The sequence below is a fragment of the Elgaria multicarinata genome, chromosome 1 (genome assembly GCF_023053635.1).
Source record: "Elgaria multicarinata webbii isolate HBS135686 ecotype San Diego chromosome 1, rElgMul1.1.pri, whole genome shotgun sequence".
In the NCBI taxonomy this organism is placed as follows: Eukaryota; Metazoa; Chordata; class Lepidosauria; order Squamata; family Anguidae; genus Elgaria; species Elgaria multicarinata.
The window spans coordinates 54114262-54141531 of NC_086171.1; the positions used below are offsets into that span (position 1 = coordinate 54114262).

The following is a 27270-nucleotide window of genomic DNA, read 5'->3' on the forward strand; positions in this document are numbered from 1 at the left end:
AAAACATAAATGATGAAAAAGAATGGACTGTCATACAGCAGAGAGAAGAAGCCCTTGAAACAATAAATGATGAAGAACAGCACAGCATACAGCAGAGAGAAGAATCTCTTGAAACAATAAATGATGAAGCAGAACAGAACATCACACAGCAGAGAGGGGAACCCCTTGAAAACATAAATGATGAAAAAGAATGGACTGTCATACAGCAGACAGAAGAAGCCCTTGAAACAATAAATGATGAAAAAGAACAGAACATCCTACAGCAGAGAGAACCCCTTGAAACAATAAGTGACGGGAAAGAACAGAACTGCATACCACAAGAGGAAAAGGAGCTGCCTGAAAGGATAAGCAGAGCAAAAGACAAACGTGTCATGGGACCAGAAACACATAGTATCATGGAACAACAGCTAGAGGAGCCCTTTGAAAGAATAAATGATGGAAAGGAAAAGAACACTGATGACAATGAGCCAGGAGACAATGAGCAGATGGCAAATAACAAAGATGGGATAAAGGAAGAGAATCTGCTTGAAAACAATCATAGTTCAGATGAAGTCAGTGTTGGACTAATGCATATTGCTAATATTGGTAAGTATCCAATTTCTGTACTATCTTCTACCACTGCACCCATTTTGGCCTATCAGTTTGAGTGGTACTGTAGTGCCCTAAAATTCAAGTCAATATTGCAAGTTTGCAGGATGAAAAACTCCTGATTGTACCTCAACACTGGATAATGAGAGTGGGGGAAGAGGTAATTCAATACAGCATATAGTAATTGAGAACAGAACAAGTATTTCTGTTGAGTGGGATTGTTCTCACCTAAACCCTTCATTCACATAGGAATGGCGAGTCAGTTCTCCTAGCATTCCAAAGTAATTGGTTTCTCTTTCCAAATATTTGTTATTCACCCAGTTCATTGTTACAGACACTGGTTAGTTTAAATTCTGAACTTATTTGGACAAATCAGTTTAAAGTAACCAGAGTTCCTGGTTCAATTGCAACAAACCAGTTAGGTAAGCCCAGAAACATGTTTTCGATCTTTTTTGTGGCCGTGGCAGAAAAGAGGGGGAATGCATAAGCCCAAGGTGCTACATGTAAACTGGGCCAGTGTAGAACAGGTGAGGGTAGAAGACAGTGACTTGTATAAGACTAGGCACATTAGTATAACCCTACCAAACACTTCTTCATGAACATTTGCTTAGATGGACACCTCAGAGGTTAAAGTGAAAATACGGAAACATGCCTGTGGTGGTGGTGGTGGGGGAAATCACTCCTCCTCAAACTATGATGTTGTAGTTTGTAGCTCTCACATGCCTTTGCAATCAGATGACACCATTAACATGGCTATTTTACTCTCACGACTTGTCTCAAATCATGAAACAATTAATTGACGCAGTGATAGTTTCTATGCATCCAGATGTTGCTGCTACCGTATTTTATAGCTATAATCTCTGTATCAAAAGATGAGATCAAACTGACTAACATTCTTTTACTTCAGGGGTGGAGATCCTCAATCCTGCAGGCCAAATCTGCCCCTCTTGGATTCCCCAGTTGGCCATGCCCCTTCTCCTGAGCACTAATCAGATGGATAGTTTTGCATTTTTCCCCATTCTAAAATGATAAATGCCCCCTTTAGTTACTGACAGTAAGAGCTTAACTCTCAAATATGTCAAGTTTTTGATATTTTGCCCTCATCCCTTTTCTTTGACCCCATCCACTCCCAGAGTGCACCCCACCCCAACTTCTCCAAGCCTGAATCCAGCCCTTGGGCTAAGATGTCCCCCAACCCAGTTATGACATTCTGTTGAAAAGTTGCCATTTCCAGCACTCAGAAAATAATGTCTTCACTTGTGCACTTTATTTAGGTCACAATCCTATGGGTTGCGCCCCCAATTATCATAAGCCCCCAAACTCAGAGGCTTACAAGCATCCTCTGCAGATCAGGAAGAGTGGTGGAAGCAACATTCACCCCTCTGTCCTCCCACCTTATAGTTTTCACTAGATGGGCTTTTTTTGCCCATCTTGTGATGGCGTTTCAGAAGGGGGCGGGAGGAGGCTGGAAGAGGCTCAGGATAGCTCATTTCCCGGCCTTTCCGGTCACCTCTATTTATTTATTTATTTATTTATTACATTTTTATACCACCCAATAGCCGAAGCTCTCTGCGTGGTTCACAAAAATTAAAACCATAATAAAACAACCAACAAGTTAAAAGCACAAATACAAAATACAGTATAAAAAGCACAACCAGGATAAAACCATGCAGCAAAATTGATATAAGATTACAATACATGGTTAGAACAGTAAAATTTAAATTTAAGTTAAAATACTGAGAAAATAAAAAGGTCTTCAGTTGGCGACGAAGAGAGTACAGTGTAGGCACCAGGCGGACCTCTCTGGGGAGCTCATTCCACAACCGGGGTGCCACCTCTCCTCCTTGTCCAGTGAAACACCCCCTTGCCCCCTTCTCTGAGGTCAAATTCCCAACCTTGCAGGAAAGCCAGCATGGTTCTTTCCATGCTGGCTAAAAGGAAGTGGGGGGGGGAGAGTCTCCAATTCACTTCCCTGAGGCTGGATCACTGTCTCCAATCTATGATCGAGGAACTATTGTATGGCCCCTCAGATGCTAAGGGCCAAAGGATTGCTCCCTCTCTAAAATTTTGAAGTTGGTAGACATATAAGAATAAGACGAAACAAAACCTCAGCTCAATCACTTCAAATGAGACAATTTGGATGAGAAAGTTCTTTAAAAAGCTGCAGCTGTAGTGGTCAGAGACACTAAGGGAAAACTGGAAGCTCCACTCTTAAGAGCATGTACAGGAAGGGGTAGGATGGGCTTCTCACAGAAATGTCTCAGCTCTAGAAAGGTCTGACAAAAGGTCTGCACAAGCACAGAACCCATATGTATGAATGCAGAGATGACTAGTCAAAAGAACTACTGTTACAGGTAAGCAACCTGTCCCTTATCTTCTGTTCTCCAGATTTGTCTAGTACTAGAAAATGTATGTCATCACAGTGCATCTTTCTCTGTCCCCTCACTGGATGCTGTTTCAGAGCAAAGAAACTCAATACTAAACATTGCTAGTGCTCTTACTCAATACCCTATTTCTTCGATTCTAAGACACACTTTTTTCCCCATATAAACATCTCTAAAAATGGGGTGCGTCTTAGAATCGCGGGTGTGTCTTAGGGTTTTTATTTCTGTTGGTGGTACTGAAATTAGTGTGTGTCTTACAATCAATGACATCTTACAATCGAAGAAATACGGTAGTTCCAGACATACCCATCTCTAGGATACAGGCTGTAACAGTGTCAGACAGGGCAATTCAACACCACCTCATTTTTTAAAATTTGGAACTGACAATTCAGTATTCCATGGCTCTTGAAGGCCACTGAACATACTCATTCCGTTTTGTCCTTTGGAGGTACTGTAAGTTTTAAAATTTCTATATACCTTGGGTTCCACCTGAGCATGCCACTATCTACCCTTCTTCTTAGGGTCTCTGTTATGGCTCCAAACCAGTAGGCAATCAAAAATAGCCAAGTTCACTGTTACAGGGAGTGATGGGAGAAAGACGCTGGTCCAGGCTTCCTGTTTACAACAGTAGCCATGTCTCCCCTAGTGTCTAGTTCCAACCTATGAAAAGCACTTTACAAGCTTGACTTAGAACCATAAGACAGGTAAGGGGTGCTTGACTTAGAATCGTAGGACAGGTAAGCCAGACAGAGCATAAATATCTAGTATCATTGAGATTGATATAGTTATTCACCTAGACTAATATGTTGAGAAATGATGAAAGATAACAGCACAAGAACAGTGCAGATGCAGTCTCAGAATCTGCCTACTACACAGCTTAACTGCAGGAGAAAAAAAAGCAATGGTTGAAATTTATGTGCCCTAGGACAAAGAGACTTTGAAAGACCCAATTTCAGTTGTATTACACATTGAATTTTTAAAATTTTAGGTAATGTCCATGCAGTTTTATGCAAAAATGGGAAGAGCTACTGGCTTACGAAAGAACACAGCACTTACTGTAGAGAAGAAAAGATCCGTGTTTTTCGGAGTGGTGGGCGCATCAGCAGTAATGAACCTAAAGGACTGATAGAAGGACTTATAAAAAATACTCGTGGCCTTGGCCATCATGGAAATCTGAAGTTGAAAAAGACTGTTATACCTGTACCACATACAATTTCCTTTCCTGTTGATGACTCATGCCAGTTTCTCATTTTAGCTTCTAATGGACTTTGGGAAGTTCTGGATACAAGTGAAGTAGTGCTCTTAACATTAACTATGTTTTCTGCTTATTTGGAAAAGTATCAAGTTCTACAACTAAAGAAAAACCTCATATCCAAAAGTCCAAAGTTGGGTAAATTGGAAGATGAATTCTATTCATGGTATCTGAATCAAGATTTTTTTCCAGAGACAGACCAAAATCTGAACCAAAGTAATTCACAGTTAAGGCTAGCAACAAACAGTGCAAATGAGAAAGAAATAGTTAAATCAGACTCCTTTAAAGAAAACACAGAGCAAGTATCAGAAAACTCTTTAGAACCATCCTTTAGCCAGTATACACCATCTTCAGAAGACTCAGAAATCCACCCACCAAGATCAGGCACTGAAGAAAGTCCAAAGGAAAATCTTGACGAAAGTGCAGAAGAACCGGTACCTGCAAGTCCTGACTCTTCAGAAACATTAGAAGATACAAAAACATTTTATGCCCTTGCAGCAAAGTATATTAGTAAGCACCTTGTAAAAGCTGCACTAAAAGCAGGTTCTAGAGATAATATTACTGTTTTGGTAGCACTTTTAAATGGATGTGATAAGATACCCACTTACATTTAGCATGTAAAGTGTGCTTGTGAAGGTAGTCCTTGTGAAGGAAAACTAGAGCTGCAATTTACCCATTTTATGATAAATTGTCACAATAAATACACAAAGATGTAAATATTTTGTCAAGAAGACTGATTACAATTATTTCCTTTTTTATACCACTTTATTCAAACCTGAGCACCTCAATATAAAACTAAACACTGGTGAACTGTCATTTTCCTTGCTAAGACCAAATTACTGCAAATTTACAATCTGCACATGTAAGTTTCTGCTAGCAGTTCAACATTTAAATAGATTAAATCATCTTTTCTGACACTTGGTAGATTTCATATAATGAAAATAACTAAAGAATTAGTGCAATATACTGGACAGATCAAAATAAAATGGACTTTGGAAAACAAAGTTGCAGAATTCATTACAGACAGACAGTAGTACTTATGTTACAGGTACAGGAGCATCATTTATTACTGTTCTAGCCATGAAGGAAGAACTTAATCCCCTTGAGATCTGGGGAAAAGAAATGTTAGCTCTTTAAAGTAACTGTACATATTGTATACTTTTAAGCAACTCTTAAATAGTACAGAGTATTAAACAGATGTAGACTACAATGCAGTACCCTATTTACAGTACATTAATATCCCAATTTAAAATCAAGTTGAATGTACATAATTGTTAGTGCACTGACCGATTTTATCCTTAAGGGAAAGATAATTATGTTATGGTCAACAATGATTAAAAACAAAACCAGATACCTAGTTTTTGTTGGACAGGACTGTTTGTGAAGGAGATTTTGTTGCATTAGAATTAATTAGTTGTTATATTGTATAAGCAGAAAAAATTCAATTAAACTTGATTTTTTTTACTTTAAACTGGGCTGACAAATTTACATATAGTTTAACAACTAAAAACCAATTGTTCTGCAAGCACAGATCAATAAAATTGTTAATGTTGCACATATTTCAGTTAAATTATGAAAATGTGGAATGTATATTTAAATGGTAGATACTCACATAAACAACATTTTGCATAAATACTGTGAATAAGCTTACAGGATCTTCAGTAGGTGTGTTTGTTTGTTTGTTTTTCCATACCACGAATGGATAATCCCAATTCTGTTCATTACACTTTAACAGTAACCAATACCCAAAGCTTGAGGAGCTAATTGGTTAGCTGCAGATCCATGGAGTCGTTCAATCTCTATCCCTAATGACATGTGATAGTTTATAAATCTTTCAACTGAAACGTCTATCCAGCTTCCCTTCCCCCCTCTTTTGCTGAAACATAACAGCCAGTGATACATGCATGTTATTAAAAATTAGGACAAAATCATTCTGTATTAGAAACAACTATTTCATAAGTCTCTTCGATTTTGGAAGCTGTATTGGGCCAGGTTAAACACTCCAAATTCCATTGTTATTAACAAGTTAGGAAGCAATAGAATATTCAAGACAGTTTAAAGCAGCTGAAGGTTTAGTTGCTACAGCATTGACTCTTAGTTGGTTGTGTTGGTTCAGTAAGGTCTACTCCTCTTCCTCTAACAGAGTTGGCCCCTATATTCTGTTGTTCATTCTTCGGCAACTTTTTAGCTACAAGAAATTATAGTAAAAAATTAGCCTTACATTTCTGTAAGGATTTCCTATGCATATACATCTAACAGATCTGTGTATACATAAATTCAGGAGCAAAATACACTTTTATACATTCCCATTTCCCTTGTTCTTCTGGTTAAATCTTCTAGCTCCTTTATCCTCTCAGTCCCTACAATTTGTAGGATTGAAAGATCAAATCACATGGTCCATTTTTTCTCCAAATAATGCTGTTGGAGAATTCCTTGTATTAACTGGCTCTGCAGGTAGTTGGACTGCAGGTGTTTTCCACATAGATCACTAATGCCATGTGCTTACAAAAATAAACATAATGTAACAGGTTTGGTGTAATGGTTAAAGCATTAAAATAAGACCAGGAAAATCACCTATCAGCCAAGACGTTGACTATGTGGGCTCCAAACAATGACCATCTTTCAAGACTGATCTGTTTTACAAGGTTGGTCAAGATATTGAAAGGATTGGGGGGGGGGGAGAAGAACTGTGTAAACTGCCCTGAGCTCACTGCAAGACTGGCAAAATAAAAATGTAATCAATGCAATTAATAAATAGACCATCATGAGAACAATGTATGATTTATGTCTTAAATCCTGTTGAAATTAAAATAAGAGTGCCCAACAGATAGTATTTTATCAGTTTTTTCCATTCCATGCCTCTCTTTTGGCCTTCAGCCTAGGCTGAGCAATTGGCTCCTCTTCTTCCCTAAATTTTAGGGCAAGGAGGTGAGACTACAAAAGCTACATTCCAGGTACACAGTCCAAGCTATAAAAGACAGCCCAGCATCAAAGACCATTCTTTCCTATGCCTGGCTTTCAACCAGAAGCCAGACAGTAGTAAGGAAGAGCAGCAGAGGCAATCAGATTGCAGAAGTGTTTCTTTTAAAAGAAAATTCTTTGATGCAATGCTTTTGTCAAGTAGGTCCTGCCAAGTTAATCAGTGAAATTGAGAACAAAATAAAATGGAATCAGAATGTATTGGTGACTGTATTTTACTAGCTCCAACTGATAAAAGGGAAAATACTGTATTCTTAGCTTACCCAGTGTGTGGACCTTATCACATTTGTGTCTAATTCAATTTTAAATCAAACTGGTGAGCTTATACACAGTCCCAAATAAAGGAACTCTGTGCCTATGATTAAATGTAGGCTTGGATTGAAAGAACTATGGGTTGGACCCAGTCAGAATTAAGAGATGACCCACTGAAATCAATGATGCCCAAGTTCGTCCCAGTTATTAAATGGTTCTACTCAAAGTATGGCTAAGTCTGTTTATAACCATATATGTGATATTCTGTACGTGCAACAGATTTTCCCACCCTACTTATTATATGTATGAATCACATCCTCCACCTAAAATGAGTTGACTCAAACTCCCATCCACCCCAGCCAGTATATCCAATGGCCTGATGGGAGTTGAAGTCCAACAACATTTAGAGGACCACAGGTTGCCCAGCCATGCATTAGACAGAAAATGTACTCTGATAAGAGTTGAAAGTCATATCTTCAAGCCACCTTCATATTTGTTAATTTACATTTCAATGTTCTGCATTTCTCTGATATGGACAATATTATAATTAGTGATATGGACTTTCCAGAAGATTTTAAATTGGAAAAGCTTCTGGAAAAAATCCTATGCAAATTGGGTTAATTTGCATCAGAAAAATTTTAATGCCCTAGGGAGTGATCCAATTTAGCATGTTTATTTTATTTGTATTTAGTGAAGCAGAAAAAGTATTCCATGTTTTTTTTTTATCCCAATCCACAAGTATCTGATCTGAAATATTTGAGGGGGGAAATTAAGGGGCACTTAATGTAATTTAAACATTATATTGTTTATTGGAATACTTGCGCAAATTTGAAGACAATAGAATGTACTTCTTTCACATGAAATTTAAGGGAGGGAAAAGTAAGGAAAACAGTTGACACATTAATACATTTTAGCAACCCAAAGAACTGTATATGATATGCTGACTCCTCATCTACAACTCTGAAACTGCCATGCTGGTCTAAGATTGTATTTGGAATTGGTATCCATTCATAATGAACTTGGGAAATTGAAATATTTCCAAGGAAAAATAAAGCTTTGGAAATGGCCCATATCACTGATATTGCTCAATATTGTTTGCTGTCTTCTATTCATTGTAGAAGCTTGAACAAAATCTATGGTTTTGAATGGGAAAAAGCTTATTGGCTCAAGAGGGCTCAGAAGCAATTTGTCCACTTACAGTGCATTCAGATGCGTTTGGTAACTGCTATGAAGTTCCACATTCTTGAATGTGCTATATACAAGCCTATTTTAACAAGTATCTTCCATTAAAGGTTTACTTACCAATTGCCAGGAATATTTCATTTACATTCACTGATGTTTTTGCTGATGTCTCCATGAACAATAAACTGTTGTCATCTGCATAAGACTGTGCTTCCTGTAAATTAAGCATGCCAATAGATTTTTCCTCATGTAGTTGTGGATTATATATCTATGTATTACTGCAAATTGAGGTACCCACGATTTGTTTTAAAGGCAGGATTTTAGCATGCCTAGTGTAATGAGTTCTGTAACCCCCACAAAATTATAAATCACAAATGTAAAGTTCCGGAGCAGTAAAAAGGACCACTGGATAAGAAAGCATGAGACAATTGTGGGAATTTAAACCTTACAATCTGAGGCTGACAAGTTATCTATGTTCAGGAACGCTCAACATCTTAATAATGTAAACTAGAAGTATAGGATTTTACAGCTCAATGTCAACTATTCAGAAAGCTTAAAGAGGAGCAGAAAGTAAGATTCTCGTTAGTGTAAAGCAGCCTTCCCCATCCAGGTAATTTGGACTTCAGCTCTCATCAGCCCTAGCTAGCATGGCCAATGGTCAGGAATGCTGGGAGTTGTAGTCCAAAGCATCTGAATAGCACCAGGTACGGAAAGGCTGCTGTAAAGCATGATGTCTCCTCATACTATATTTTATTAAAGATAACCACAGCAACTTAAGATGAAATTCTATGCATGTTTGATAGAAAAAGTAAGCCCTACAACTCCCTATGCTTACTTTATTTTACATGTTGGCTGGGAAATGCTGGGAGTTGTAGGACTTTTTTCTGTCTAAGTATGCGTAAGATCGTGCCCTTAAGAAGATATGGGCAGTATCACAGTACTGCCTGTTTAGACTCAGAATGCATCTCTAAATCTTCAATGCACTCTGCAGTGCTAAGTGTGTATTCATTAAAATACAATGTAAGAGAAAACTGCTGATGCTGAAGAACATGGGACACCAAATACCCAAGACTATCTTCAGCGCCAAAGTCAAATATGCAGACTTTAAGTCATAGGTTTGGCTAAAGGTTCAGAAATGAAACTGAAGGTCAGAAATAATAGTCTCCAAAGAGGCAAGTCAAAAGTCAAAGTAGCCACTCTCAAAAAATTGACAACACTGAAGATTCATATTTTAAGAGGTCTAATTTTAGAAAACAATATTGTAAAGTGAACAACCTGACATGTTATTGTTGCTGTGTTTGCCAATTACTAAAAAATACCAGTGACCTCACACATCTCCATCTATTGTTGATGCTTCCCTCAGTAGTAAGTTACCCATCCTTGCCTTAAGACAATTAACAGAAAGTTTACTGTAAATACCAGCAGCAGAATTAAAAGAGTGCTGAGCAACCCCAAAAGCACTTTGTATGCATGAAGACTTTCTTGATTTTGATTTCTAAATGCACTTCTTCCTGCTGCATCTGATGCTGCTTTTGAGGCTCCTCCAATAACAGGAATGTTATTGTACGTGTTTGTACGCGAGTATGCACAAAGGAATGAAATATAAGGAACCCTAAAAATTGTCTGGTTGGTCCTACACTTAATGACAGTTATCACTACTGAATTTATTACATTATCCACATTTAAGAAAGCATACATGGGGTTTCCCTCTATTTCATTCTTGTCATAACCCTATTAGACAGGTGAGGCTGAGACTGGCCCAAGGTCACTCGGCCTGCTTCATGAATAGGTCTTGCTGGTCCAAGTCCAACATTCTATCTATTAAAACACACTGACCTGTTTGCACAATCACCAAGGATTAAACAAGCCACGATGGTTTGCTTCATCCTCGGGCACATACAGGTCATGAACGGGCCCGGGCACAGCTTGTTGCATCATCTGAACCTAGGCAGCATGGCTTATTGAAAGGGGAAACAATCCTCAAATAACCCAGAACTATACTGCTGAAGAGGGTATGCTAATTGGTCATTATACTTAAAGCCTTAAAATGGCCTATTTTTCAACCACTTTCACTCCCAGATTTTATATTTCTGGATAATATTCCAGGAAAGCTAGAATTTCAGATCAAACAAACTTGCAAACTTACCTGAAAATCTACAGCCCTTTTGTTAGCTAGATCAGCTTTATTCCCTGCTAAAGCTATTACAATGTTAGGACTTGCTTGCCTCTGGAGTTCTTTTACCCAGTTTTTTGCTCTCACAAAGGATTCCTGTTGATCAATTAAAAAGAAAATAAACCTTTTATTCTTTTTCAACTTCCTTGATTACAATATGGCTTGGCATCCATCACCTAAAACTATATTCCAACATCAATTCTTCCCCCTCCTGCTAGTTACACAAAATCTTAAATTCACGATTTCCTAAACTGTAAATCTATTTGGAACAGATCCCTTTTCACATCAATGGGCATTTGCTTTGGAATGCAAATGAATATTTAGACTTGAGTCTTCATCATGCAATCTTGTGTGGTACTTGCTTTAAAGGGGTGGTAAGACTATGGCACACTTCACCTATAATAGTGGCAAATTCTGGGTAAATTAACAGCTTTTAAAAGAATTCACACAGTTCTGCTTAAGATACTACCTGTATTCTGAAACATAGGAAAGGCAGAAAATGCAGTTGAAAAAAAATATTCCAAAAAGAAAAATTAGTCAACCAAAATTTGGCCACAACTTTAATTCAGAAAATAAAAATAGGCATACAAAGGCTTTTGCCCTCTCCATGACAATACACTAGTACCTCAATAACAATACAAAGCTGAAAAGTGTGGCTATCTTCATTCAGTTCACACATTTACTAGCAGCTGGTAATGAAAGAGAATGGGCCTATCGCTTTGTTCTTATGTAATAAAAAACTATGGGCTTTTAAGGTGATAGGAGAACATCTGGATTTCACCTTGTTCTTTGTTTAAAAAAACAGCTCTTTGTTTAAAAAAAATGCTAGCATTTTTTGGCCCATTCACAAATAGCAGAAAATCATGGGTTAATTAATCAATCCATGACTTGGTGTGGCACATTCTGCAGCCTTTTTGAACATTCAACCTTTAATCATTGGTTAAAGAACTCACAGTTAATCTAACGACTATTCTAGGTTAACTGTGGGTTGTTTTAACACATAATTAATCTATAGTATTCGGACATCAGGTAGCAACCCCTGACTGGTTCGATCAGTGGCTGAATTTCAAAAGGGCCATGGAAACTGCCATGCACACTCTGCAGCAAACTGTGGTTTAATTAATTTCACTGAAATCCCCTGTCCCTGAAGCCAACAGTGACACTTCCAATATCGTTGAGTAGCTTTATGGATTCCAATCCAAGCCACTTTGTAAGAGAAACAGATATCCCTGTTTTGCAAATAAAGAAATAGAAGAGATCTTACAATTAAGCAATTTATTTTTTTCAATTCCTGAATGTTTTAACAACCACACAAATCAAGAGTGGGCAACCATTTTTCATATTTCCTCATGGATAATCTGGGGGACTACATGTTGGGTGGGGCTAAAGCCAGTAGTGGTAGGGCCAGAGCCCAAACTGGGTGGGTTATCCCTTTTCTCTTTCTGCCACCCACTTTTCTCCCTCTCCCTCTCTTCAATCTCAAACAGCAGGCTGCCAGGGAAGGGACAGACAGTTCTTGCCAGAGGTCTGAAATAATTGGCATGCAGAGGGGTTTTGAAACTAGACTGAGGGCCACAAGAAATTCATAGCCATCCCTGACATAAAACACGGGCTATGAAGTCCACTCCCTGACAACAGAAGGAACTCAAATCGAAGCTACTCTTGCCAAAGGACTACATATCCTATCTCCACTGATGAAACATACCCAAAACTGATCAAACTCCTCCCACCCCCTTCTCAAGTACTGATTGCACCTGAATTAATCCAAATACTTGTCTTACTTGGACTTAAAGGCCAGCAAGTATCCCACCACACTTACAGGCAAATCTATATTACTGTGCCATCATTCTTAGTACTACAGTGTTCTTATAATAGGTTGCAGTTTGAACCTATTTCATCGACTTCTCTAAGGCACACAAAAACTGATTCATATTCTCACGGGGTCATTTCATTATCTTTATATTTAGCAAGCTTCTTGAAGTCTTCACATTCTCTCATTAACATGGGTCCTTTGCACAGTTACATTATAACAAAGACAAGAAAGACCTGAGCTAACTAAGACAGTGGAGATTTACTAAAGGTACAAACATCAATAAGAAAATTAAGAAATTGTACCAATACAGTTTGAGCAACAAGAACTCCTCTCAAAGGAAGTAGTTTGCACAGCAAGTGTATTAGATTTTTTTCTCCTCATGAGTTATCCTTGTTGTTCAAATCACAATGGGACAATTTCGCTTCATTACTGTGAAATGGACTTGTGAACCGCTTTGTACTCCCTCTCTCAATATACATGAATGCATTTTAACAACCCACTCTGCAAATAAAGTGAGCAAGATGCTGCTGCTGATGCTGATAATATAATGAAATCAAATACTATCATCAAGCTCAAAGGGAACAAATGATAGATACAAACTGTTTTCAAAACTAAAAGGCAACAATAATTTGATGGGCTATGGAAGAGGTAAGAACCATGAGGCCCACTGATTCAGTTCTTGCAATCTGCCATATCTTTAAAACCCTTGATTAGACTGATCAAAACAGAGGTGGGGTGGGGGTAGTAATTCACGGTATAACACATCAGCGTTGTTTGCACAACACGAGAGCCCATTGTGGGTTAGTTAACCCTCGAGGAACTATGACACATGCTGGCCATCATTTTGAATATGCAATTCCTGATCAGCAGGTTATTGTGTCATCCAAACCTGGCTATGGAGATTTATGCAAGGGTTAAACATCTCCACAGCAAGCTGAGAGCTATGTAAAGGCTGTTTAACACTCCCCAATGGCTGGGTTTGCGATGATAAAACAACCCTTGATCGCCATAGCTTTTTGTCCCATGGTTAGCTGCGGCATGTCAGGCAAAGCAGGTCTTTAGGTTGCTTGAAAATATGAAAGCCCATTTCTTTGAATAGTTGTTGTAAAAGCCAAAGACCAGTAAAAAAAAATGTTTTGCTTTAGTGACATACAAGAAAAACAAGCAACTTATCACATTTCATGGTACCATATTAACATAATATATATTTAAAACCCAGATACCATCTATTATACTATGACTAACTTTACTTACCTCATTGGTAATATCATAAACAACTATAGCTGCCTGTGCTCCTCTGTAATACATTGGTGCCAAACTGTGGTATCGTTCTTGACCAGCTGTATCCCAAATTTCAAATTTTACTGTTGTGTCATCAAGACATACAGTCTGCGTTAGAAAGGCCGCTAAAGAGAAAGAAAACAGGGATTGTGATTCTACATATACACTGTCACCTTTAGAAAATTATTGTATAGTGAGGGATGAATATGTAAAGAACTCAATGAATATAAGAAACAGTGTTTTATACTATGAACTCTTCAACATCAAAAAGCCTACAGTAATTAACATCTTATTTTTCCTTTAGGGCATTATAAATCCAATGTTGGATCCAGCCTTAGTAATCAACAAAACTTAGTCACAACTGTCTTAAACCCAATTTATTCCAAGTCTATAGGTACGATTAAATTTGGATCCAACTCATAACTTTTAAAATACTGAAATGGGGGAAATTTATTTCAGAATATTTCAATCCATGTTAAATTGTATGACAATTACACAAAGACAATCTGTAATACAGCAGAGTAGCAGTTAAACAGTTTGTTCATTTAATCCAACCTTACTGTGTCAGAGTACAACTCCCATCATCTCCAATCAGCATGGTTAACAATCATTTATTTATTGCAAATGAAAGCTGATTTTGGTTCTAATCATGCTCCATATGAGCAATGCTCCCATGTCCTGGGCTTCAAAAATTAAATCAATTCCAAACACAGTACTTTTCTGGTTTGTAAGTTATTTCTGTGACCTGAGCCACTCTGAGAAAAGGGTTAATGTGCAGTTTGACAATATGCTAAATGTTCATTATAAACTGACTACATGGTATTCCAAATACAAGGAGATGGAACCAAATGCAAATAGTTGCCCAGTTAATGCAGTATATTACCAGGAAAGGGACAGCTACATTAAATACCACCAACAAACCGTAATTTTGAAGTACACCATGGATGGTTCTTGCAACAGAAGAGTCCTTCTGAGAAGGTTCATATCCCTCGGAAAGTACTAGCTAGACACAGTGACCTGCAATGTGTTATACGGGGGCTGCCTTTGAAAACGGTCTGGAAACTTCAGCTGGTACAAAACAGGGTAGCCCGCCTACTAACGGGGACTGGCCGACGAGACCATACCACGCCAGTCCTTTTACAACTTCATTGGCTGCCAGTCCAGATCCGGGCCCGATTCAAAGTGCTGGTACTAACATTCAAAGCCCTAAATGGCTTGGGGCCAGGTTATTTGAAGGAATGCCTTCTCCCATATGTGCCTGCCCGGACCTTAAGATCATCCACAGGGGTCCTTCTCCGTGAGCCCCTGCCAAAGGAAGTGAGGCTGCTGTGGCACCCCAGCTGTGGAATGAGCTCCCCAGAGAGGTTCAGCTGGCGCCTACGCTGTATTCCTTCCATTGCCAGCTGAAGATCTTTTTATTTTCTCAGTATTTTAACACATATTAACACATTTAAACTTTGCTGTTTTAATTCCATATTTTAACCCATATCAATCTTTGCTAGGCGGTTTTAATCCTGGTTGTGCTTTTTATATTGTATTCGTGTTTTTAAATTGTTTTTTGTTTTTAAATTTGTTGTTTTTACGCTCTTCATGGTTTTAATTTTTGTGAACTGCCCAGAGAGCTTCGGCTATTGAGTGGTATAAAAATGTAATAAATGAATAAGTGCAGTTTTATAGTATTGAGAATTCAGACATTAGCAAACGTTCTTCAAAACTTAAGTGTTACTTACACTTGACACATTGGTCAGTAGTGGGCTTCGATGACATGTTATCTTCTATATATTGATACCTATAGAGCTGTCTGTTGATTAAGGATTTTTAATATGTGGGCATTTTATAAAGGTTCTTTAATTTTATATAAGTACTAAAAACTGGTGTATATATCTTTTTCAGATATTGAGGGAAAAGTTCACCATTTTCCTCACTTGTAGCTTAACGAAAGCTACCACTTATTTGTAGAAGGAAATGTTTTGCTACTGTAAAACAAAGACAGCTAAAAACCACTGGTCAGTGATAACAATGGGCTCTTACCAATTTGCCAACCAAAGCCACTTAATAGCCAAATATCATAGCAACTGGTTTCAGTCCATAAACTCGCATACTAACCAGCATTCATACAATACATGTGTAGCTTCTAGCCCTTGTGATTGCAATGTGAGTATATGTGCTGTGCAGCTTCTACTTAAAAAAGCCAAACAAGAATTACAGTAACCGTTAGGGCTGTGCATGGACCCCCCGATCGGCTCCGGATCCGCAACTTCCAGATCAGGTCCACTCCGCCCCACGTCGATCCGCCTATGTTCCGCTCTGCTGTGGAGCTCCGTATCCAGATCGGAGCTCCATGTTCCCCCCATAGACTTGCATTGAAATTCAAACACCTATAACTTTTTTACTGTTAACGTTACAAACTTCAAAATTGGCACCATGAGAGCTTATCCATGTATCCACATTCATGCCAAGCTCCAAGCAAATCCGAGCATGCCCAGATTTTTTGTGATTTTTTTTTTCGTTTTAAGCATCACCCCCTAACCCCAATTCACACCCCTTTCGAGAACTCCATTAGTTTTCACGTTACAAACCTCAAAATCAGCACCAAGAGAGCTTATCCATGTATCCACCTTCATGCCCAGTTGGAAGCAAATCCGAGCCTCCACTGATTTTTGAAAATAATACATCCCATTTTCAGAAATGGGATTTACTCCGACATTTTGACAGATACAAACTTGCAAATGAGCACCCTCACAGATGCCACCTAGATCCACATTCATGGCATGTTTCAAGCAAATCCAAGCATGCCCTGATTTTTGGCAAAAAAAATATCGTTTTAAGCATCACCCCCTAACCCCAATTCACACCCCTTTCAAGAACTCCGTCAGTTTTCACGTTACAAACCTCAAAATCGGCACCATGAGAGCTTATCCATATATCCACCATCATGCCCAGTTGGAAGCAAATTCGAGCCTCCACTGATTTTTGGGGAATTTTTGAAAATCCTACACCCCATTTCCAGAAATGCTAACAGCACTGACATCTTTCCATACCTGCCCATAAGGATCCATTGCAAAGTGCTTGCCCATAGCAATCAATAATACCGTATTTCTTCGATTGTAAGATGCCATTGATTGTAAGACGCACACTAATTTCAGTACCACCAACAGAAATAAAAACCCTTTGATTCTAAGAAATAATAAATGCACCTGTGATTCTAAGGCACACCCCCTTTTTAGAGATGTTTATTTGGGGGGAAAAGTGAGTCTTAGAATCAAAGAAATACGGTAGCACAGAATTCTCCATAGAGAAACCATAGGGATCCATTGCAAAGCACTTGCCCATAGCAATCAATAGGACAGATGATTTGGGCGAATAAAGATTTTTTCTAAGTAAGGATCTTCATCTCAGGTGAAACACTTTAAAAATGCACACACACACCAAGAAATTTTAAACAGGGTGAATGTGCAATGCAGCTGCCTTTTATCACAAGGAGGGATACCCTGAGTCAAAGCACGACACGCACAAACCATCCTTGTGGGGCGGTCACAGAGGAGGACAGGCAGCATGCCCTTGTAGCACTGGGAGCAAACATGCCAGAGGCCTGTGGGGTTGAACCACAAAGCCCATCATCTAGTACATCTCCCAGGCACCAGGAGGGCAGAGAGGCAGGCAAAGATGTACAACTATGCCATAGATTTGTAAACAGCCCAGAGAGCTTTGGCTATTGGGTGGTATAGAAATGCAATAAATAAATAAATAAATCTATGGGGAAGTAAGTCCCAGCAGATACCCCACAACAACAGCACCCAGGCAGAGGCGGGAAGGCAGGCATGCAGCAGACATTTCTGGGGGCACAAGTAAGTGAGCCAAGGATTGCTTCAAACTGTCCCTGTGAGGCAGGAACAGCACAGAGAGATGCCTTTTCTTTTGCATCCCATAACTAATAGAGGGCTAGGAGGATAAGAGTAAAGCTTTGTGATCCTTGCTTCAGAGTTGATTGACTGCACTATGATCACAGCCATTAAACAACATCAACAATAATAACGTTAATAATAGCAGTACTAATATTAATAATATTATTAATAATCATCACAACAATAAGAAGTTGAACCACAATGAAAGCCTGCCTGACTTCACTAAAGAGGGAAAGCCAGGAGAGCTTGGGCTATGGGGTGGTAAATAAATAAATAAACACAGGAGGGGTGGAATTAAAAGCAGCAGTGTTGCTCAATCACAAGAAGAAGAATTTTTTAAAAAGGCTATGTCTGTCTTTTACCAGTAAGAGGAAAGTGGACATGCCCAGGGGGAGGGGAACTGTTGTGCCAATTTGACTGGTCCTGTCTAGATACCAGTCTTTCAGAAGCTACCGCACACTTCAACTCATGACAGGCATAGCTTCCACTGGCTACACTTTGGAGGGTTCTGATGACCACCCAGGGCAGTGTGCACTGGGCACGTCCACATGCCCTATGGACATCATCCCCTTGCACCACATCTATTCAGTTGTTTACCAAGTTTAGGGTGGGTAGCAGTGCTGTGTTTCCTATCTGTTATTTATTTAGTAGTATATGATTTAAGGTTGTGTTTGTGCGTTTGGTGGGGCTACTGTTTCAAAAAACACTGGAAAAAGTCCGTTCAGAAAAAGAAAGAAAAGTTACCCAGTATCCCAAGTTACTAATTATCCCGTTTTGCTTATTCCCCCCTCCAACATTGGGATTGGAGGATGCTTCATCAGGTGATCATGATTGGGAGTTGAATCTGCCTCTCATCGCTTCAAAAAAAACTTACCCCCTCCCACTTTTAGCCATTCTAAACAAATTAATAGCAAGCAAACTGCACGACGAAAAGGTCTGAACATCTCCACAAATGACCCCCAACCACCACTCTCTAGGCTCTCAGTAAGTTTCAGGGATGTGGGTTTCAAAACAAAAAAGTTATACACTAATCTTTTCCGCAATGCAATCCTATGGGAAAAAATATCCAAAATGGCGGGCAGAGCACTTTGCAAAAAGCGGATCGTTCTGCATGTGGTCGCTTGTCTTCACTATGCTTCGCTAGCCCCCCGACTCGCTTCTCCTCCGCTTTTAAAGGAGGAGAAGCCCCCCGCTCCGCTATCACTTCTAAGCACCGAAGAGAAGCGGAGCACAGCACTAGTAACCATGACCTCATACACTCTTGCCACAAGAAATACAAGTCATAGCACATGAGCTCAGTGTGGAACTAGAAGGGGGAGCAACTTCTTTTGTAAGAGACTGTAGAAATATCACAATTACCTACTCATTCAGCACACAACACCTCCCTTGTTAAGAAGTTTTCTACTTTACCAGCTAGATGCCAGTTATTAAAATCCATTTACACTTCTTCCAGCAACTTCAATGCTCTTTATACACAAGCCCATTCCTAACCATAGTGCAGGCAGACTTCAAATATGGGAGCAGCCACTGCTCCTTTATGCCCCATTGGAGTGTGAGTGTGAGTGTGTGTGTGTGTGTGTGTGGTTATTTTTCTTATCAGTTACAAAGGATTTAAGAGATTTATGTCACACTGCTGTGCAGTAGCCCCCACTGAACAAGGAATATAATCACTTTGCACGTGCATTGGAGGCACCTATTTAAGTGTGGCCCTGCTCGTCTTCTAGCTGCCAGTGAACAGGACAGTCCCTCCTCCGCTTCAGTCAGCATCAAGGCAAAAAGAAGAAATCTGAACCCTTATCAATGGTTATGGAGAATGGTAAGGCTGCAATATTAACTGCAGAGCGGCCTCCCAACAAGAACAAGCATGAACTGATTAGTTTATATTGGTTTCTGGAGGTCAATACAAAGCTCCAGCATTGACTCAGTGGCTGGTATGGATCAAGAGCATCTTTTGTGCCATTGGTGGCAGCTATGATGATTTAAGAAGACGCAAGTTTTGGATACTTAAATTGTGATCCAATCTGTCATCCTAGGCAATTCCAGAAGGCACTATCAGCATTATCTCCTTCCAGCAAGCTGAATATGTTTAATATGTCAGAACTAACAGATGAAACAATGGAAAAAACTAGACCCGGGACAGCTGTCACACGCATATAATGGAAGTCTGTCATACACACCAGAGGATGACCAATAAAGATGTCACTAGCTCTCTCACTGAGGAGTGTAGCTCATTGGTAATCACTTAGGAAAAGTGTGAAAATTAGAAGAACATTGCTCAGATTATGCACATTGGCATAGAAAGGGAACTACATTGCTTTTATCCCAAAGAAAGCAAGTGTCTGTGTCGAGTCAGCTTGCTGAAGTACAAGAATTCCAAAGCTCAAAAAGTACTTAACAATAATCTCCAGCGTTCAAATATTTAAACATTTATTTCAAGTTTATAACATCCAAGTCATAAGTAAAAGACAGGCTATTTTCCAGTGAAGAAAGTGAATTTGATTTGTTAGACATAGAAGGTAGTAATATTTGTAAATTTTATTGGAATTAACAGCTAAGTGAGGACTTGCTTCTCCAATATTAGCTTTCCATAAAATTAACCAAAAGCAGTGCTTTGAATGATAGTATGCAATAGAAATTTACTGTTTACAATAAATAATTAGATGATCCAGTTTTTCAGTCCTACAGAATGTTTTAATCTGGTACAACAAGAGTTATCAATAATTATAAAATGCAGATGGAGAGGGCCATTTCAATAGTGGCCAGCTCGCCTGGCACCAACATTGTTATCTTTTCAGCACCAGGTCAAGACTTTTTTCTTCTCCCAGGCAGTTAACAACATATGCTGAGTTTTTAACTGACCCCAGAATAGTTGTTTTAAATGGATATTGTTTTTTATGCTTTTGATGGTTTAAATTTTTTGTATATTGGTTTTTAATATTCACTGTTTTTAACCTTTGTAAACTACCGAGAGAGCTTCAGCTATGGGGCAGTATAAAAATGTAATAAATAAATAAATGCAAATGTCCATAGTAATTGTACTGCATCCCCCCGAAATACCATTTATTTGATTTCCACACTACTTCATGTACCATCTTACAGCATAAGCTTAATTATAATTTTTATAAGCAATACTTAAGAAAATCTCTCTATAAATAGAAATACTCATACACAGTATTAAGAAGCATTATGCTACAAATTTAAACAATAAAACCAATGAAATTGGTACTTGCAACTAACAGTATTGACTTTACTGAATTGTTACTATGATGTATATTACTAATAAAAATATAAAGCACTATAATATATATTTATATATATATATATTTTCTCACCTCCAATTGTACTCTCCTGAAACTCATGAAACTGGCCTTTTACAAAACGAAGCACCAGACTTGATTTGCCAACTGCAGATTCTCCCAGAAGAACTAACTTGAACTGACATATTTTATTCCCGGCATTGGGCCCATTGGGTCTAGTTGCTCCTCGGTTGGCCATGTCCAAACTAGAAAGGAGTCCCTTATCTCAGATTCTTAAAAAAATGATTCCAGGATGTGAACCTCAATGTGCTTCCACTTCAAAGCAACCTGTTTCACAAAACAGTATTCAGATATTAGACACATTACACATTTTAGTTTTATCATGCAAGTACAAATCTGTATCATGTCATAATGATATTTAACTGAACTAAGGCTCAATTTTCATGGGGAGGTGCTGAACTGGAAACCTTTAACATAAATCCAAAGAATACCTTGGAGGCACTCAGAGCCCTCCAAATTAATTTTATTACTTCTGCCTTCATTACAACGTCACAAACTGAAGGATAATTTTTTAGGAGTTCTCAGAAAATAACTGAAGCATTGTTTTCCAAATTCAGGCAAACTGTTAGCTCAATTCTGCTAGAAGTTATACACTTTGTTGTAGATGTAACCAAGGTTCAACTGTCCTGTGCATAAATTGGAATCCTCATAACTCAGGAAGCTCTTGTAACCCAGTCAATTACTTAATTCACATTGAAGTAGTCTTTTAGCCTAGGGGTGCAGAACCTCTTTTAGCCCAAGGACTGAATTCCATTTCAGAGAAGCTCTTAGGGGCCATGATCCACTGGTGGATAGAGGCAAAGGCAAAAGGAGTGGGCCCAAAACCCTAATCATATTTTACTTTAAAGCTGTTACTGCCAGTAACTAAACCTCAGGAGAGGCATTTCAACCATTCAGAATGGGGGGGGGGGACTGCACAAAAGCCAGAAAACCACCAAACGATCAGCAGTCCAGGGAAAAGGAGTAGAGCCAAGAGAAAGGGGCTTGGCCCTCAGGGGACCCCTGGAGGATCGGATCCAGCCCCCATGCCTGAGGTTCTGCAACCTGTTTTAGGTACATTAAAGCAGAACTTGAATGTCCCTGGATAGTTGTGGTGATTCTTGGTGGTGATGGTGGGGGCACTCCATAGGTTCTCTTCTACCACTGACACTAGCACAAATACATTCGTTAAAGAATTTCCTAGTAACTGAGAAATACTTATATGCATATGTACTAGAAACAGTATAAGGAGATAAATGAACTGGAACTCCTAATAAATCCATCAGCTCCCTGCAGAAGACCAGAAATTTTTAGGGTGGGACAGGGAAATTATGGGTGGCCTGACCACCCTGCTCCCAATCCCAAATGTAGAGTTCATCCTGAGCTATTACATAGTAGCACATTAGGTCTCTTTGCAAGTTGCCTCAGCAAAGGTGATGTGCAAATGAACTTGCATAGCAATTTCTACCAATCATAGTGTGAGCAGGCTTTGTATAGCTACTGAGCCTTAGTGTCCTCAAAGAGCACCCTGTACATAGAGATATTTGGGGAACAGAGTTGGGCAAATAGGTCAGTAAGTGTCCTTCTTCCCTTTACCACATCCCTTCCACATTACTGCAAACCTTCAGTTTTTCTATTACAATAACCCTCCTGAATTTTACCTGACATATAGCAATTACTATAGAATATTCACTAACTGAGCCAGATTATATGATCAAACAAGTCACCATTGTGTAAATAAACTACAGTAGGTTGTGATAATCCCTAGCACGTGCTGGGTGCCATTTCCCTAATTACCTGCCCGGGCAGGCCTTGTATCATCTGAATCTGGTGGCTTGTTTGAGGGGGAAATAACTTTCAGCAGACCACGGGCTATTTGAGGGTTATTTCCCCCTCACACAAGTCATGCTGCCAGGGTTTGCATGACAGGACATGCTGTGCCCAAGTAGTTAATTAGGGAAATTTGCCCAGCATGTGCCAGGGGTTAAAACAAGCCACTGTGGCTTTTTTTTTTTTGATCATGCAAACCAGGTCACAGTATCTCTTCACAGTGTAATCTTTACATGTGAACTTAGAAGCAAGCCCCACTGAGTTGAATGGGGTTACATCCAGGCAGGTGAGTATAGATATAAGAACTGTTTCAGCAATATCTCTGAAGCATAACAGAACTTTCAACAAACTTTGGGTCAAGTTCTAGAGTTGCAGATTCAAAGTGCTTCCACAAGCAGGTGTGTGTGTTGTGTGGAGTTGTGAGTTATCCTTTCCAGTGAAAGTTCTTTACATTTCACGGAATGCCAACCTAATATTTGAAAGTAGCTTTTTAAGAAGTGTGCAGGCCTGCCAATGAAGGGGAGAGAATGAAAAGCATCACTTTAAATACAGTGATTAATGCATGGCTCTTTGGCTCCTGGTCCTTGATTTTAAAGAAATGGCATAATGGGAAAGTATATGTTTACAGATTTTAGAAATGTTACAGATTCTTCTTTAAGAATGTGCAAATACTGGGCAGTAACGTACATAACATCAGTGGGGGAGAAACAGTCAGGTCCTGACAGTTAGATTCTGATTCTGTTTTAACTCAACTTTGCCACCTTTAAAAGTTTGATTTAAAATGCAGTCTAAAGTTTCTGCTAAGTAGATAAAAATGAATCAATGTAGCATGAATACTAATTTAAGGACCACAGCAAATACTAGATGTCATATTTGCACAGCAATCCTCCATAGCAGGTGTAATAAACAATATAGACCAGAAGTGCCATCTAGAGCATCTGGGACTCTGAACCCCTAATGAGACCAAACCCTGCAAAGATACCTCATTTTATTTCCAATCCATGTTCCCAGTTCAATCCCTTATTTTACAATAGCCATTTGGTCTAACTGGCCAGCTGTTTTGTTATGGAAGTCAAAGCCCTTTAGGAAGATGGAAACATCTTTCTCAATAACCTGATCAGTTATCTAAACCACTTACTTGAGAAACTGATCCTACTTTGTCATTGGTCCAAACTACATTCCGTCTGAGGCAAAAGGTCAGCTTTCACTGGTTTCAGATTCCCATGAATATGTGTGGTATCACCCCAGTTCCTTATCTCCTCTGAAACCATGTACATTAAGTTATCAAAGATACTCTGCAATGAGACTACCGCTCTCGCAAAACACCTTTTATGTATCCTATTTTTCATTGGAGGTATGCTGTGCTCTGGACCCTGGATTGGAATCCCCCCTCACATACACTCACATTTGGCTGCTTTTTAAATCACAGATAGTCATACTTAATGTAATGTGTAGTATGGTCTCAAAGATGCAATGCTAAATGCACTTACCACAGAGGAAGCCCTATGAACACTGTGGGACTTATTCCTGAGTAATCATCTATATTGCACTGCAAATCCAGTTTAGCTGCTTAAGAGTCAGGCCATTTACAAATATCCTCAAAATATTTCACTGGATAAGAAACTACTTCACATCCTGTTCTGCATTAATCAGTTCTTACTCAGCTAAGCATCACCTTTCTACATCCTGGGCAAAATGAAATTAATAAACATAGGAAGTATGGGTGTTAAAAGACTTTGGTTGCTTTGCCACTTATTATAATGGCTACTTGCAAGTACCAGGAAAACCTGGGTTCAAATCCACACTCAGCAACAAAATTCACACGGGTGAGTGTGAAGATATATGGGAGAATAACTATGTATGCAAAAAGTTTGGGAGAAGGTAGATCTGGAATGACTTATCTGGATGAACTGCACAAGGATTTCTGACTTCCAACTGTTTAACAACAGTTAACAAAATTACTTTACATTGCCTAAAATTATACTGCTGAAACAAAGCCGGGTTGGGGTACCCAGGAACAGGTTTTTGTGTGAAAGGACTGTGAGCTCTGTTCAATTTTGTTCTCAAAACCAAATTCCAGGATGCACAATTTTTACATTTTAAGTACATATATACTTCTGCATTACAGGATCTTAGGGTTCTAGTAAAAAAACAGAGTAGCTCCTATAATTCAGAAGTATGCCACTCCTGATTCTAAGCTCTTTGTAGGATTTCAGTGCGCTAGCACATGCCCCTTTCATGAGCCTAAGCAACTCTTTCTATGTTATTCCATTTACCTTTATTAAAATTAAAATCAGATGTTTGTTATTAATTTTCAATCAGTTACAGGAAAGGTCTTTAAAAAAACTTGTCATTAAAATGCTTTTATGTTCCTTACATCTATATGAGTAGCCACACTATGTTAATTATTTATCTGCTGAGATGAAAGAAAATGAAAGGAAAAGTGCTAAGGAAATATGTATCTGTAATTATCTGTAAATATACTCCCAAGTGTGTTATAAGACTGCAATTTTCATTCAGAAGTATGTCTGTGTCCAACAGTAATAGTACCCCAATCATGTCAGTCCTGAACATTTTTATCTGGTAAAGCCATCAATTTCAAACTGAGTTGCTTAACAGCCCAATGCTCTACCTATGTTTACTCAGAAGCAAGTTCCTTTGAATTCAATTAAATTTAATCTTAAGTGTGCATAAGACTGCTACATAAAAGTGCCTTTCAGTGTATCTTTTGTTACTTACTTCATATAGGGAATAGTATAACAGTGTGACTGTCACTTGGCCATTTCTGTGTTTTATATAAGTTCCAATACATTTTTACAACATTTTAACTCACAATTAGTAGAGCTAAACAGTGTTGCTCTTTGTATTGCTTACCAAATTAGTTTGAACAGCAAAATAAAGTGTGCCCAACAAATAAATCACTACACAATCAATTAATAATTTAAATAGATGTATTTAAATTACATCTATTTACATCTGACTATTCAAATACTACTTTAGTAATAGAATTCTTCTCGAACAGGACCAAATTAACAGATTAAACAAAGGTGAGGATTCACATTTAAGTTATTTTACATGGTACCACTTTTCAAATGCACCCCTGAACAAGATTACATGTTTATTGATTAGGTGAAAGAAACTGTCAGAATAGATGACAAATGTTAACCTTGAAGTGCATAGCAATTTTTTTCTAATTCTGTCAATACATGATGGATAACTATCTTTGCAAGCCATTTGAAAGAGAAATTAGTGTATTTTAACTGATTACTATTTTGGCTTGACTCAATTGTTTGGGACATTATATTTGATAAATACAAAGATATACATTAAAAGATCAAAGAGGCAACATAATACCCAATATACCCTATCATATTTATCTATATCTACCTTAGGAGGAGTCAAAACATAAGGCTCTTAGTTCATTGTAATGATGGAAGTTGTGATGATGGAAGACAACTGGAGGTTTTAACTTTTAAAAAATAAAATCACTGATCCTCACATTATTTCTGTACGATAAGAGTACAAAGCCAGAAACACGCATTCCGATATGAAGTTACCTAGCTTCATTCTGGCCTTATCTCCACCTCCACACCTTTCCATCCCACCCAACTTGCCTTTGTTTCCCCTGCTGCAAATATAGGACGCCTGGACGCAAAAGGAACCTCTTGACCTCCATCCTTGACGAAATAAGAGTCGCGTTACAGGAGAACCAACGAAAGAGGTTCGAAAGAGGTGGGTGGGTGGGTGGGTGTGTGTGTGTGTGTGTGTGTGTGTGTGTCCCCCTCCCTCACTCCCGTGTTTCGTTCCCTGCTCGATGACGCGCCCTCCCAGCATCCCCAAAGGCAACCTTTCAGCAGCTCCACAAACCCTTCGCCTCTGCCGATCTCTCCCCTCCAACCGACTCGCCCAGCGGCCCCACCACGCTCGTTGACACGGGAATAAGAGGAAGTGGGAGAAATGGGGGCGCCATTTTGAGGGTGGAAAGGAACCCGGCTCACTTCACCACCACGTCTTCCCCGGCCCATCTTGAAGCACGGCGGGCGCAGAAGAGAAGGGGAAGGCAGCTCGAAGCGCGCGCGCCTGGCCGTTTCGTCAAAGCCCCCGGCCCATCCCCCATCTACTCGGCCCCGCTGTCTCGTTACCTGGCTGCGAAGGAAGGCCGCGGCCTCTTCGCCACTTCCGTCCCCCACCCCCGAGAGCGCGTCAGCGACAGAACGAGAGCCGGCGAGTGTCTGCTCCTACAGGTCGGGGGCGCAGGGGCTGAGGGACCGGGGTTCGACCGTGTCTCACGGTGGTGGGGGGGCCGGGGAGGTACGCGGCCTCCAACTTCCGTCT

The 27270-nt window shown here is 39.2% G+C and overlaps 1 protein-coding gene across 1 annotated transcript; it reads right to left on the reverse strand.

Moving 5' to 3' along the window:
• Positions 1–4967: 4967 nt before the first annotated feature.
• On the reverse strand, positions 4968–27270 carry RAB5A (RAB5A, member RAS oncogene family). Its single transcript, XM_063128295.1, has 6 exons — positions 27078–27270; positions 21142–21393; positions 13878–14029; positions 10784–10906; positions 8758–8851; positions 4968–6412 (listed from the first exon to the last, which is right to left on the reverse strand). Exons 2-6 carry the CDS (start codon positions 21302–21304, stop codon positions 6297–6299), a joined length of 648 nt encoding a protein of 215 aa, XP_062984365.1. The 5' UTR covers positions 21305–21393; positions 27078–27270; the 3' UTR covers positions 4968–6296.

What these genes read in the sequence shown, in the direction of transcription:
- RAB5A (XM_063128295.1), bottom strand. Translation starts at nt 21,304, where the DNA reads ATGGCCAACCGAGGAGCAACTAGACCCAATGGGCCCAATGCCGGGAAT. An exon ending in TTTATGATATTACCAATGAG is followed by an intron (nt 10,907 to 13,877) that starts GTAAGTAAAGTT and finishes ATTGATCAACAG; the next exon opens with GAATCCTTTGTGAGAGCAAA. An exon ending in TGAAATATTCCTGGCAATTG is followed by an intron (nt 6,413 to 8,757) that starts GTAAGTAAACCT and finishes AATTTCTTGTAG; the next exon opens with CTAAAAAGTTGCCGAAGAAT.